At 39.7% G+C, this 14761-nt stretch overlaps 1 protein-coding gene across 3 annotated transcripts in view; it reads left to right on the top strand.

The window, feature by feature from the left end:
* The first annotated feature begins 1255 nt into the window (after positions 1-1255).
* Positions 1256-14761, top strand: part of EPHA3 (EPH receptor A3) — a 95283-nt gene continuing 81777 nt past the window's right edge. For all 3 annotated transcript variants that reach the window (XM_038766260.1, XM_038766259.1, XM_038766262.1), the window contains exons 1-2: positions 1256-1401; positions 2046-2381. In XM_038766260.1, coding sequence (XP_038622188.1) covers positions 1284-1401; positions 2046-2381 — 454 coding nt within the window. In that variant the 5' untranslated portion in view covers positions 1256-1283. The remainder of the gene's footprint in view (positions 1402-2045; positions 2382-14761) is intronic.

Raw genomic sequence — 14761 nt, 5'->3', positions numbered from 1 at the left:
ATGGGATGAGAGAAAACTCTAAAGGTTTGGCTAATGAACCCTGAACAAGCAGGATATATGTTACCAGATGGAAGATGGAGCAAGTTCTTCTGAACTTTTTATTTACAACTGTAAAGATCTTAATTTCACACCTTGGACCTGTGACCTCAACCTCATCAAGCTAATATCAGAACATAAAAGGAAAATTGTACAATTGGAAGTATTAGTCTGAGATAGTTAAATGAGTTCGCTTATGCTAAATGGGCAGCTGCAATTAATGTCTTGCCAGCGTCTGAAGTGAAAAAGCTTACCTCTCTGATGCTAAGAATTGAGAGAGTAGAAAGGGTGGTTGAGAGAGGAGACCATACAGAATAAGGAATGAATCCTCTTTCCAAAGCTGTCTTTAGAGTATTTCATTTGCCGAAGAAACATTGTATTAATGAGCATTTTTGCTGGGAAGGCATTCTGATTTTTTCTGTCTCAGCTCTTGTTTTAATTATCATCAGAAGGTAAAAATCTTTTTGTCAGGGAAAAAATGCTTTAACAAATGAGAGACACACATTCTCAATATTGCTTCCCTCCCAAGTCCAAAGACTGTCAATAACAAAATAATAATTTTCAGAGCATGTATTTTTATCAGGATGGATTGTTGTTGAGCATTTAATGGTGGCTTTCGAAGTAAAATGTAGTCCTTGAATTATATAGGTCATGAGTTGCTTATAATCAGTTTCATTTCACTTGGGGTGACATTATTTTCTTCCTACTTGAGACTCATCTTAGTTTGACTTTGCCAAAACTATCTCTCAACAGATACACAGAAGAGTACATTATTTTTGTATAGTCAAAGCTTACCGAGATTAAAGGATGTAACACCATCCTTTACTTTGGGCAATTAGACTAATAAATTACAGTCAAACACAAGAAGCAATTCTTAACATAAGGCGACATCTAGTCTCACTTGCATAGGTGAGCCAGTATCTTTGCAAATAAGCCAATGCATATCAAGCTTTAGCCTCTGGTTCCAAAAGAACATGAAATTGTGTGACTTTAAAAAAAGAGATTGTCTAAATCTGTGCTTTCTTATTGAAACGCCTCACTGGGATTAGATTGTTCCATGGTTGTCTTCTTCCTGGGAGAAGAGAGTGAGTTTCTTTTTTGCTTTTCAGAATGAGCAGAGCAAACGATGTTCTAGTCACTGCAAAAAAATGTTTTTAAAGCACAAGACTCCCATTAGAACTTAAAAACTGTGCTGATGTTGTTTTCCAGCTTGTCGATCTGGTTTCTACAAGGCCTCTGCCGGAAATATGAAGTGTACCAAGTGCCCACCTCACAGCTCTACCCATGAAGATGGTTCAGTGAACTGCAAATGTGAGAAGAATTACTTCCGGACAGACCAAGACCCTCCTTCTATGGCTTGCACCCGTGAGTAGCTGCTATAACGTACATAGTTGTGGTTTAGTTTTGCCCCACTTCATTTTTTTCTATTCCTTCCTCCGTCCGTGGTCAACCTGTAAGCTCTCTCTCTTGCTACTCTCAGTATGCCTGGCTCATCACAATTTAATATTTATCACATGAAAAATTATGTTTAAAATATTATCTCTCTTTCCCACAACCCACTTCCCCTAAGAACACCCCCCTGTCTTTCCTGTTTCAGATCTTAAATTGCTTGACAGGTTTGGGAGCATATAACTGCAGATTTATGTTTTAGGTTCTAGTTTCTTCATCCTGTTTTCTGTCAGAGTTTCTAAGAAAGAAGAACTGAGATTTATAAAAACCAATTCCCGGGTCTCGGTATAGTAATTCATCTGGGTATTGAAGTAAGGAGTAAATTGTTTTGAGTGACTCTCGGAAAGTATCCCCAGCCTAGAGTCATAATTCTCAGTCACGATCTTGGAGAGGCCACTAGTTTGGATTCTGCTTGCACTGTATCCGAACCTCTACGGGGTGGAGTTGACATCCAGATAATAAAGACAAGATGTTTATGTATCACTGCCGGGACCATTTGAACAGTTTCTGCGTCTCTCTCTAGCCAAACCTGTTAATCTTCCTGTTGAACTGCCTTTCAGGACCTCCATCTGCCCCCAGGAATGTTATCTCTAATATCAACGAGACCTCCGTTATTCTGGACTGGAGCTGGCCTTTGGACACCGGAGGTCGGAAGGATGTCACCTTCAACATCATATGTAAAAAATGTGGGGGAAACAACAGGTTATGTGAGCCCTGCAGCCCAAATGTGCGTTTCCTGCCTCGCCAAATTGGGCTCACCAACACCACAGTGACGGTGGTAGATCTCCTTGCCCATACAAACTACACATTTGAGATCGATGCTGTCAACGGAGTATCCGACCGCGCCTCCGTCTCGAGACAATTTGCGGCAGTGAGCATCACGACCAACCAGGCGGGTGAGCATACCATTGCTGTTTCCAATACAGACTCTGTCAGTATTGAGTAATGAGTTTTCTTGACTATTTCCCTGTTTCATAAAAAATGTTGAAACAGGACGTTTGGAGCGGTTGTGATGGTGAACCCTTGCTGCAGTATTACATAGTCTAGCTCTCCGAGCTAATCTTTCGGGTGACGAAGTGTCTGTTCTTAGAAATATTAAATGAGGAAATAGATACAAATAACAGTAGACAATTATGTCCAGGATTTATGTAATCATTCACCAATTCAACAAATAATGTCTTTTTTATGCATAGACAAATCTTGGTAGGTCAGGGTTTGAGAACGTTGAGCAGTGCTAAGTTCAGTACTCTGAGCAAGATAGTCGCTCCCTCGAATATTGTTGATGTCTCTGAAAATTCCACTTATGATGATGAAAATGTTGATCTTGTCTTTCAGAGTATTAATGATGATACTATCTCACCCCGCCCCACCCTCCTCCAAACATACCTTCAGTAGTTGACTACCTGAGAACTGTGGAGGGGGTGGGAGGGGGATTTCTTTCGCAGAGCTACAAATGAGGGGATGATTCTGCAGGGACCTGAGAATTCCTGCTCTGCCAAATTCTGCAATAGGAGGAGGTGCGGAAGGTGGGGGGCAGGCTTGTAGGGAAGAAATCCCTGCTGCTTCCTGCAGCTGCCCTGCCTGTCAGCAGGGAGACTCCCTTAGGATTTGGCCAAGTAAGAAAGTCAGCATACTGTGCAAACCTGATCTGCTTCCTACTCCTTCCTTCCTTAGGCATCTGGAGTCAGCAGAAGCTTAGTAAGTGCTTGTGGATACAGATTGTGAGGAAAGGCCGATCCCACGCTTTTGGTTGTAGAGGTTTCCCCACTGCCCCCCAAATTAAAATGAAACTGTGCAGAGATCTTCTGGATTTTAAATTAGGAATGTAAAACCAGACCTGGGCATTCATCTCCAGTATTAATCGGTCCTTCTGCTTCTAACCATGTGTGTTTCCAGTGATTTTTATATGATTTCAGTTTCTTTATCCAGAATCCTCTGTGAATGAGTGTGAGTGTCTTTTAGCCACAATGTAAATGTTTAACTATTGCCTAGAGTGGTGTGGACCTTAACTTAAATCTCTTTCAGAGTACATAAAAATATCCCCAAGAACTGCTTTTGGTGAGAGGTAATGTCACCCACTGTATTACATTTTAATATTCTTTCATTTTTTCTTAACATTCTCCATAAGATCTCTGAACTCTTCTTCCCTTCTTTCCAGAAAAATCCTTTTGAAAAGGCATAGCTTTCTTTTTGTTCTCTTTGCTATTTATCTCTTCTAAGGCCTTCTTGTCCTTCTTGCCTGATATACAGAAAAACATGCTCTCCTCTCCTTGATGCCTTGAACCTTTCCCAGGATGTTCAAAGAGAATAGCCCCATTTTTTCTAGCAACCAGCAATTACCATCTTTCTGGTAGACCACATGGTTTCAATACCAGACACACAAAATATCTGAAAAATGGCAGTGATATTTGATTAATATAACCATGTTTTAAACATTTTTATTACAGAAGAAACTTTCAACCTATTTTTTAAATTATTGGAGTAGAAAGTAACTCATGGTAGTAAGTGTAGAGATAGTAGGTATGAACGGTATTGTGGAAATATTGGCTCTGAGTTGGATAAATTACTAGACTGATGAATCAGTTAATACAACAATTCAAGGTTACAGACAGTATGGCTTTTCTCACTAAACAGGTAGTAAAATGAATCCATGTATGTTGTTAGTTAAGTATTGCGAAAGTACACTTAAAATTTTACTTTTATCATTTTAAATATCATACAGGAGAATCTCATAATTCAATATTATCTTAATTTTTAGTAAGATATTTCCTCATATCCAGTGAAAATATGACTTTAACAATTCTGTTGACTTGACTTTGCAAGTAGTTTACCCAACTATTGTTTTCCAAGCAGATTCAGTTCTGCATTTGAAATGGGCATATCAGTGTGCATTAAAATTATCTCAAGTCAAACAGCAAACCATAAAATCAAATAAATGTACATTTCTATATCTTAAATTTTCCCTCTGTTTTTGTCAGAAACTCAGAAGTTCTAGGTAATGTGACGTTAGAGAACACTCAAGCCATTCTAGAATAGATGGGGTTGATACTTTGGAAGTGCCTCATAAATAGCATTATGTATTTTTCATAATTCTACAAATCTTAGCAAAACGCTGCAGTAATGTTGCCTAATATCTTGAAAATGTATCCTTTTGTTTTCTGTCTCCTGAAGGACCATTTGAGAGAGAAAGAGAGAGAGAGAGAGAGAGAGAGAGAGAGAGAGAGAGAGAGAGAAAATGAGTGTGTGTGTGAGAGACAGACAGACAAACACACTTTGTAGTTTGCCCCTGGGGAGGTCAGGGCCAGGGCCTTTCGTCCTTCAAATCCCCTGTGTATGATCTATAAAAAGGATTAGGAGCAACATCATTTCTGCTGGGAATTTTTCTTTGTTGTATTTTGTTTTTATTCTACTGAAGTCATTGGACAGTTAGCCCTGCAAAATGTGATCCCCAACCACAAGAAGATATAGCTGAGATGGATTTGATGTTCCAGCATTTCTATTTCCTTTTAGCCTTTCTATCTTTGAAAGGAAAATAATAGGGCAAATTTGTAAGTTTCCTTTTTAATTTAGCTTCTGTGATTGAGTTTGGTGATTGTCCTTCCGATTGCATTGTAACTGCATTGTGATGATCATATGATAAGACTCCTTTTAAAATGCATGGGATTATGTTGTACATTCAGGTAATGTTCCCTGGGTATTATACATGTTAGGAGAAATGAGAATGATATAGGACTTGAGATATATATCAGTGAGATTTTATCAGTTAATGCCATCAATCAACCATGCCCAGAAAGATCACAGAATGTGAGATAAATCTTTGAGTTTGGTATTTATTGAATTTGCATTGATCATCTGCTTTTTCTCTCTAAATGACTAGAACCAACTCAATGATCCCATGGCTTGTTATCCTGGTTGTAGAATATGCTGATCCTCTTCTTGTTGGCCTTCTTTTTACTACTTAACCTGAGAGATGAAACTCAGACAATTACTATTTGCATCCCTGGTGCTGAGATTTGGATTGTAATGAACCTGAAACTAGATAAAATAAGGTTAACAGATTCAATATTACTTTGATATTCTATGGCATAGACAACAAAGAGTAGCTGTAAAGATACAGTCCATTCTCCTATAATATAGGTTATATTCTTGGAGCATCTTGCTTTAAATTAAAGCATGTATACTTTGACATTGTGTGCATATGATAATAATAATAATAATAATGGCATTTATTAAGTGCTTACTATGTGCAGAGCACTATTCTAAGTGCTGGGGAGGCTACCAGGTGATCAGGTTGTCCCACGGGGGGTTCACAGTCTTAATCCTCATTTTACAGATGAGGGAACTGAGGCCCAGATAAGTTAAGTGACTTGCCCAAAGTTACATGGCTGTTAATTGGCGGAGCCAGGATTTGAACTCATGACCTCTGACTCCAAAGCCCGTGCTCTTTCCACTGAGCCACGCTGCTTCTCTAATAATAATATAATGGTATAATAATAATAATAATAATAATATAATAATAATGGTATTTGTTAAGCGCTTACTGTGTTCCAGGCACAGTACTAAATTCTGGGCAGAGTCAAACAAATTGGGTTGGGTACAATCCCTGTCCCACATGGGGCTCACAGTCTCAATCCCCATTTTAAAGATGAGTTAACCGAGGCACAAAGATGTCAAATGACTTGTCCAAGGTCACACAGTAGATGCATTGCAGAGCTGGGATTAGAACCCATGACCTTATGATTCCTAGGCCTGTGCTCTATCAACTATGCCATGCTTCTTCTCTGTTGCCCTCTTGAGCTGCTGACCATGCGGGATGGCAGTAGTCCTCTTGTTTCCTGGTGGAGATCACCAGGGGCACTCGCCCAGAGGTGGTGAATGCACCCCAGTGGACGGGGCAGAGTTTCAGCGGATACCTGCCCAGATCCCCCGGCGACTGGCGTGCGGAGCCGCCAGCTCCTACAGATCTCTTACAAGATCTTACCATGTTCAATCCAGACTGACTGTGCATTATAATATTAATAATTTTTTAGATTGTGAACCCCATGAGGGACAGAGACTGTGTTTAATGCTTGCCTGTGTATTTTCTCCCAGTGCTTAGTAGAGTGCCTTCGCACACAGTAAGCACTTAATAAATTCTGTTACTATTACTGCTACAACTAATAATAATAATAATGATATTTCTCAACCACTTACTGTGCTCCAAGCCCTGTGCTTTGCACTGGGGCAGAGACGCAATAATCAGGTCTGACACAGTCCTCGCCCGATATGGGGGTCATAGGGTAAGAAGGGAGAACTGGTACTGAACCCCCATTTTACAGATGAGGAAACTACAGAGAAGTTGTCACACACAGTAAGCATATGGCAGAGCTGGGATTAGTGCAAATACGCATAGGATAACTGACTGAGGGTGGTTACATCTGTATCCAGAGTTACCAGGTCTGTGATGGTTCAAGAAAAAGTTCAAGACTTTTTCTTAGCTGAAATATCCAGTAGCTACCCATTTAACTCTGCATTAGCAGAAGCACCTGACCATTGGCTTCAAGGATTCCCCAGTACTGTCCTTTCCACATGTCTTTTTTCTTTAACTGCTACCTTCTGGGCTGCATCTTTGGTCCTCCTCCTTCTCCCAAAGTAATGTTCTTAATATGCTTCCTCACTTCCAACCCATTGCTCAAGCTCTTTCACCTTCCCAGAGCTTGCACCCTCTTTTACTCTTCCAGATCACGGCTCTTCTCCAATGCAAAATCTTCCTGAAATCCCACTTTCTCCAGGAAGCATTCTCCAATTTATTTTCCATTCTTTCAATGCCTTTTCCTTTCATTTTCCTTGTACTCTCACAGATGCTTAGAACAGTGCACTGCCCTCAGTTGGTGCTCAATAGATAGCTCTTGATGACAATTATGAGATGCATTCTATACTCCCCTTCTTGTTAGGTTTGCTTATTTTAGAATCTTGTTTGACTTCAGCTTTGAACAGTATTTCTCCCATTGATTCAATGGGATTGTAAGGATTTCTGAAGTACTCAAAATTTCAGGGCATCTTCACATCTGCTTTGGATCGTCCATTCTGTAATGATAATATTGTTCATATTACTTTTCTTTATTCTGGAGGCAGATTTTTGTATTATCTTAGAAACAGATTTTGTAATCTCTGCAATGTTATGTTGCAGGATGCTTGAAACCTTCCAGATCATTTAATGCATTAATGATACCTTTCAACTATCAGTAGGATCCCTGGTTTGGAGGTAAATTACATATCTCGAGCCTGAGCAGTAAGCGGAACAAAATCAGCATTGTGTGGTGTTCCTTCAGCAATCTTCAGGGACGGTGCTGGAGCTTGAAATCACAGCAGTTAAGTCCTCACACTAGGGGCAATGGCAGTTGTCCCAAGCCTAAAATGGATCCCAAGCCTAAAATGGATTTAAGTCCCATTGTCATAACCTTTGATCCTTCTGTCACCTCGGGCTGAGTCCAACAAATGGTCATTGCATCCTGGAAGGAAACTACTTAACTAGGCATTCCCACCAGAGAGGGAGGTGCAAAGAATCACTATATTCAGAAGCGCAAGAACGATACTAGGCCACACCAGACTACTACGATCAAAGCAGTCTTGGAAAATTGCAAAGTGATTAAAATGATCAGTATTCATTTTAAAAAATAAAGTTTAGGATTTTATCATTATATTCCTCATGCCTGTTCAAGATGCAGATGTTTTACTGAATTATGGTTTTGCTCAACTTCATTTCCCTTCCTTCATTTCCCCCTTCATATTTCGCTCCTCTTATCCTTTCTCCCCTAACAATTTATCTCCATACACTATCCCACCCTTTTGCTCTTTATTCTCAGCAGAATGCTTAGCAGTTCTATTGAAGTGCAAAAGATTCACGTATATGTGTATATTGCCAGCTTTAACTGCTGTTCATGTTCCCCTTGTATGAAAATTATTTGATATCTATAAAAGCACAGGTGGTGGTTTTCCTCAGCATTTTCTTTACATTAACAAGCTACAACACAATTCCCTCCAAATTCAGGCATCTTTTTGCATTTTGAGTATTTATCTGGCTCTATTGAGACTACTTTAGATTCGGGGTCCCAGTCACTGTATCTTTGCCCCTGAAACAACTTAATGCAATGCTTGGCACATTGTTAACACCTTAACAAATTCCATAATCATTATTATTACTATTGACATCTTTTAAGGGACCGCTTTGCCATTTTGATTTTATTGCCAAGACACTAGCAGTTTTTCTGAGCATACTTGTACACTGATAGAGTGAATCTGTTACTTTTATTTTTCCAAGACTTTAATTTTTTCATGACACCAAAGACAAGGCAAGCAGCCTGTGAGCAGGGCCTCTTCCTTCTCCTGTTGAAGGAAAAATTGGGAAGAGTGAGAAGAGATGAGGATGCAATTGCAATAGATGTCCAAGGTGATGTGGCTGCATTGGAATGAAAAAAGTGAGAAACAGTCTATCAGTCAATCAGTGATATTTATTGAATGATTACTGGGTGCAGAACACTGTACTAAGTGCTTTGGAGAGTACAATGAAACAGATTACCCTTCCCACAAGGAATTTACAGGTTAGAGGGGGAGACAAACGTTAAAATAAATTACAGATATATGTGTAAGTACTGTGCGGCTGAGGGTAGGGTTAATATCAAATGCTTAAAAGATACAGATCCAAGTTCATAGGTGATGCAGAAGTGATAGTTAATAGGGTAATGAGGGCTTAGTCGGGGAAGGCCTCTAGGAAATGTGACTTTAATAAAGCTTTGAAGGTGGGAAGAGTGGTGGTCCATTGTATCTGAAGAGGGAGGGAGTTCCAGGCCAAGGGGAGGATGAGGGCAAGTGTTCAGGGGTGAGATAGATGAGAATGAAATTTGTTAAGTAGGTTGGCATTAGAGGAGTGAAGCATGCTGGCTGGGTTATAGTAGGAAATCAGTAAGGTGAGTTAGGAGGGGACAAACTGATTAAGTGCTTTAAAACCAGTGGCAAGGAGTTCCTGTCTGATGAAGAAATGGTTGGTCTTTGGGAGTGGGGAGATGTAAACTGAAGGTTATTTTCAGAAATATGATTGATTTGGGTAGCAGATTGAAGTAATGACTGGAGCGTGGAGAGATGGGAGGCAGGGAAGTCTGCAAGGAGGCTGATTGTCAAGGCTGAATATAAGTACTTGGATCAGCATAGTCAGTTTGCATGAAAGTGGAGTGGCGGGGGCGGTGAGAACACATGTCCACCCATAGCTAAGGTCTAAGCAATATTCTAGGTTACCATGTCATATTGAGAAGCTGCGTGTCCCAGTGGATAGAACATGAGCCTGTGGCAGGGATCAGAAAGACTAGAGTTAAGCTCCTGGCTCTGCCACTTGTCTGCTGTGTGACCTTGGGCAAGTCACTTCACTTCTGTGTGCCTCGGTTACCTCATCTGTTAAATATGGATTAGACGGTGAGCCCGATGTGGGAAATGGACTGTGTCCAACCTGATTAGCTTGTGTCTACTCCAGGCTTAATACAGTGCTTGGCGCATAGTAAATGCTTAACAAAACATTAATTTTGTTTATTAATAATGTGGCACATCCTCTAAAGAATATTTCTGCAATTGTTAAGTTTATTTCAAAGCAGAATGTGTTCTATGGCTTATTGGTCATAAAACCAAAACTTTTTTGAGTAATTTTTTTTGACCATCTGCATATTGTTCCATTAACTCTCAGTAAATGACTGAGAATGTTCCATGCTGTGTTTTCCTCTTGAATCGTTAGGGGAGTATAGTAGATATTCCCCACTTAAAGTGGTTTGGAAAGGTGTTTGATTTAATCTGAAAATTGTTATTTCTGAAATGTTGCTCCTTGCCCTCTAGTAAAGGAGCCAAGGATCAGTTTAATGACCAAAAGACAGAGAACCTGATGGAAGAGAGTGCGTAGGAGACAACAGTGAGGGCTGAGAGCTGAGGAGAAGATAAAACCTGAAGAAACAACAGAGGGCTTGGATAGCCTCAAATCATATAACCACCAATAAATAAATGAATGAATGAATGTATGAATGTGTATTCCCTGCATATGTTCATGCACGTTTAGCTATACGCATACCTGCATGCAGAGTATGCATAATTTTGGGACCAATCAAATTGAGGCATCATTAAAAGTGTCCATTTTCAGTAACTGGAGTGAGGACCTGTCTGGAGAATTATAGAGTTCATTCTAAAGAATTATAGAATTCAGAAGCATGAAGTTAGAAGGAGCATTTAAAAGTCATCTTTTTCATATTCCAGTGATCCTCTGTAAGCATTTAGCTATAATACTTTGTGCATTAAATGAATAGATTGGTTCCAGATTTGTGTAGACGCACGTGCAAATGTTGCCTGTAAAATTACGGTGTCAGCATTTATGTTTTCAAATATACTCAGGCTCATCTAGATCCCTAATTACCATGCTGAATGGAGAAAGAAGAGAAGATTCTGTTATTGAGTCTACAACAATAAAAAATACTATTTAGTGTTTCTCTCTAGAGTGGAGCCTGGAAGTCAGAAAACCTGGGTTCTAATCTTGGCTCTGCCACTTGTCTCCTGTGTGACCTTGGAGGTTAAGACTAGGAGCTCATGAGGGTCATGGACTGTGTCCAACCACATTAGCTTGTATATACCCCAGTGCTTAGTACGGTGCCTGGCACAAGTATCATGGCTTAGTGGTTAGAACACGGGACTGTGTGTCAGAAGGTCTGGGTTCTAATCCCGGCTCTGCGACTTTTCTGCTGTGTGACCTTGGGCAAATCATTCACTTCCCTGAACCTCAGTTACCTCATCTGTAAAATGTGGGACAGGGACTGTCTCTAACCTGATTAACTTGTATCTAACATAGCGCTAATAACAGGCACATAGCACTTAACAAGTACCATAATTATTTATTATTATTATTATTATTATTAAATGCCATAAAAATAAAAAAGGAATGAAATCTAAAATTCAGGCAGTGAGTTCAGCCATGGTCATTCATTCATTCATTCAATCGTATTTATTGAGTGCTTACTGCGTGCAGAGTACTAAGCGCTTGGAAAGTACAATTCAGCAACAAATAGAGACAGTCCCTACCCAAAAGTGGGCTCACAGTCTGGAAGAGGGGAGACAGACATCAAAACAAATCCTAGCTCAGATCTGCAGGCCTATAAATTTCAGACTGAAGACACTCCCTAGATGATGATATGTCTACAGAGTCTAGATACTACACTGATCCAAGAACTTATCCAAAACCTCTAGCGGTTGCTCATCCACCTCTGCATCAAACAGAAACTTTTTTACCATTTGCTTTAAAGCACTCAATAAGCTCACCCCCTTCCTATCTTGCCTGACCAAGTTCCTACTATAGCACAGCCCTCACATTTCTCTCCTCTACTGCCAATGTACTCACTGTACTTCAATCACCTTTATCTCACCACTGAGCCCTTGCCCGCATCCTCCTGTGGCCTGGTACTCCCTCCCTTTTAATATACAACAATCCACCACTTTCTCCACCTTCAAAGCCTTATTAAAATCACATCTTCTCCAAGATGTGAAGAGGCCTTTCCCGACTTAGCTGTCATCTGAATATATATCCATTAAACACTTGATACTCATCCCACCCTCAGTCCCATGGCATTTACATACATATCCATATTTTATTTCAATGTCTGTCTCCCCCTTTAGACCACAAGCTCAGTATAGGTGGAGAGTTTGTCTGCCAACTCTATTGTTATTGTATTCTCCCAAGTGCTTAGTACAGTGCTGGATACACATTAAGCACTTAATAAATGTCACTGATTGATTTATTGACTTGCAAACATTATCACCGTGGTGATTGCGTTGGGCCCAATCAAAGCAAAGCCCAGTAACCATAGGTAATTATTAGAGGGGATCCAAAGTAGGAGCATTTGTGCCATGGGTACTCAGCCTGAATTCACAACATTGTGCATGGGATTTTCTTGGATGGGTTCAAGGAGCTAACCAAGGGGCGGTGGTTATCATACGGTTCTGCTGTTGCCATGCAAAGGAGTTCCCAACTCTGCCAAATCAGAATATATTCATGTACAGAAAATTCTAACGTGGATTCAGATTCAAAGCAGTTGCCAGCACCAACGTCTGCACAGCAGAGTTCAACATGTCCCACTCAAGGTCACCTGAGTGCGGGAACACCTTATGTGATTGTGATGAAATCCAAAATCATTCTGCTTTTAAAAAGGAAATTGGATGAAGCGTATTATTTCATCCATGTTTTACAAGTGAAATACATGTAGCATACAAGATTGTAAGATTTTGGCTGTGTGCGCCAGCAATTTTGACTTCTGTGGCACACATAGAAGCAACCTATGGCCAAAATATAAAGAATGCCACATTACATTTTCCAAATCCCCACACTAACTAAAGTCTGTAATTTAATCTCTAGATATTGGTAAGTAGAATTTGACACATAACTAATCTCTTCAATTGTATGTTATTTCTCCTTTTTTCTGATTCTAGGATGATTTACCAAAAACATCTAGGATTATTGAAAATGTTTAGGATGCCTTTGACACCTCAGGCTTTCCTCAGAGACAGAAATATGCCTCCCACTTACTGGTCCATTCTAGGATCACTACTTCACTCAGTTCCCAAAATAGCCCATTGTTAGTTGGTAACTGCTTACTGCGACAACTTTCCCTAAACTACCCTAGATTTTTTTTACAGTATTAGATTGCCTTCATAGAGCATCCAACCATTATTCTTTTTTAGTCCTTGGAGATTCTATCACATCCCAGTTCTAGTATTGTTTTCAGCAAGAAAATGTTTAAGGAACTATTCTCTTTTAAGTCATGGAAGGTAGTTAACCTGTCACTTGCCATTCAGGTGCACCACAGGGATGAGGGTGAAGAGAATGATGGGTGAGAAATTATTTTAAGTGAAAGATTATCTTAATCACACTCCACTAGGCCAAAGGGCTAGCTCAGGAAACCCTAGGTGGATTCTACAGTGCCCTAGGAATGCATTAAAGCAATCCATCAATAGTATTTATTGAGAACTTACTCTGTACAGAGCAATGTACTCAGAGCTTAAGAACACTGGGAGCAATTCTGAATCTGAAATGGACTAGGAATGAACTTTGAAAGGTCCCCATCATCTATTCTCCCATTCTTTGCCTCAGAACTAATCTGGGGTTTTCAAGAGGATCAGATAAGAGGGCCCTTAGGTCCAGATAAGCCTGCCTGTATTTCTCTTGGAGATGAAAACATGAATGAACAGGGATTTCCAGGGATCAGAATCTTAACAAGTCAGCGACTGTTGCAAAATCATATGTAGCTCAAATCCAAAAATGTAATAACAAAGCTGCATAGTTTTTTTTCCATATCTTTTCATGAAAATCTTACCACCTGCAAAATTGATCTGCGTGCCCCACTAAAGTAGGTTGAACATGCAGGACAGTTTTCATCCTGAATGCTTAAAGCTCAACTCTGATTTGAGGACAAATTGAGTTTTTCTTCAAGCCTCTCTCCACTTAAAATGAAGTGTTTTGTAATGAGTGGCATACAGTCCACAATTTATAGCTCACATAAAAACCATTTTCAGATAGGCTGGTGTGTGCTATGCAAGTTGTAGCTTAAAATGTATCTCCCAAGTTGATCTATCTTTAAAAGGTGCACTGTGTATATGTATGTATTCATACATATACATATATATATGTATAAAATATCCCAATAAGCCCTTATAAAAGGAGCCAGAAGAGAGGTGTATAAAATCAGTTCATAGCATGAAATAGAGAGTCTCTTAATCAGTGCTGTTGTTACAGCTGTGCCACATTACATATTAGATACCTAGAACATGCCCATATTCTGAATGACGTTTATCTTTTGATTTTCAAAAATTCCTGCCATAAATAAAGATTTTACGCTTTTCAAAAATGGTTTCAGTTCAGTGAAGGGATTGCCAAAGAATTATTTTTGCTTAATAAAATGTTCTTTAGTTCTCCAAGAATCTGGCAAACTAAGGAGAAAATGTTCTGGGAGCTTGGTTCCTCACAAGCACTAGATTTGCTATCTTCTTCCACACTCTCTTTTATCCCATTTCTTGGAAAGACAGTGATAGCATGGGTTTTACAGGAAACAGCGCAGCGAGAAAGATGTGATGTTTAGTTTGCATTCATAGTAAATTATTCCTTCTGTACTATAACTTCATGCTAGAAGGTGTCAGTCTATTAAAGCATGAAGCAATATGCCGGGGTAGGGGAAAAACATTTTTTTCTTTGACGCTGCTGCCACTTTAGGAGAGAAGAGCTTCC

Source organism: Tachyglossus aculeatus, chromosome 24 (genome assembly GCF_015852505.1).
Source record: "Tachyglossus aculeatus isolate mTacAcu1 chromosome 24, mTacAcu1.pri, whole genome shotgun sequence".
NCBI classification, from domain to species: Eukaryota; Metazoa; Chordata; class Mammalia; order Monotremata; family Tachyglossidae; genus Tachyglossus; species Tachyglossus aculeatus.
Note: the sequence above shows the minus strand (reverse complement) of the source record. Positions and strands in the feature narration are given on the sequence as shown.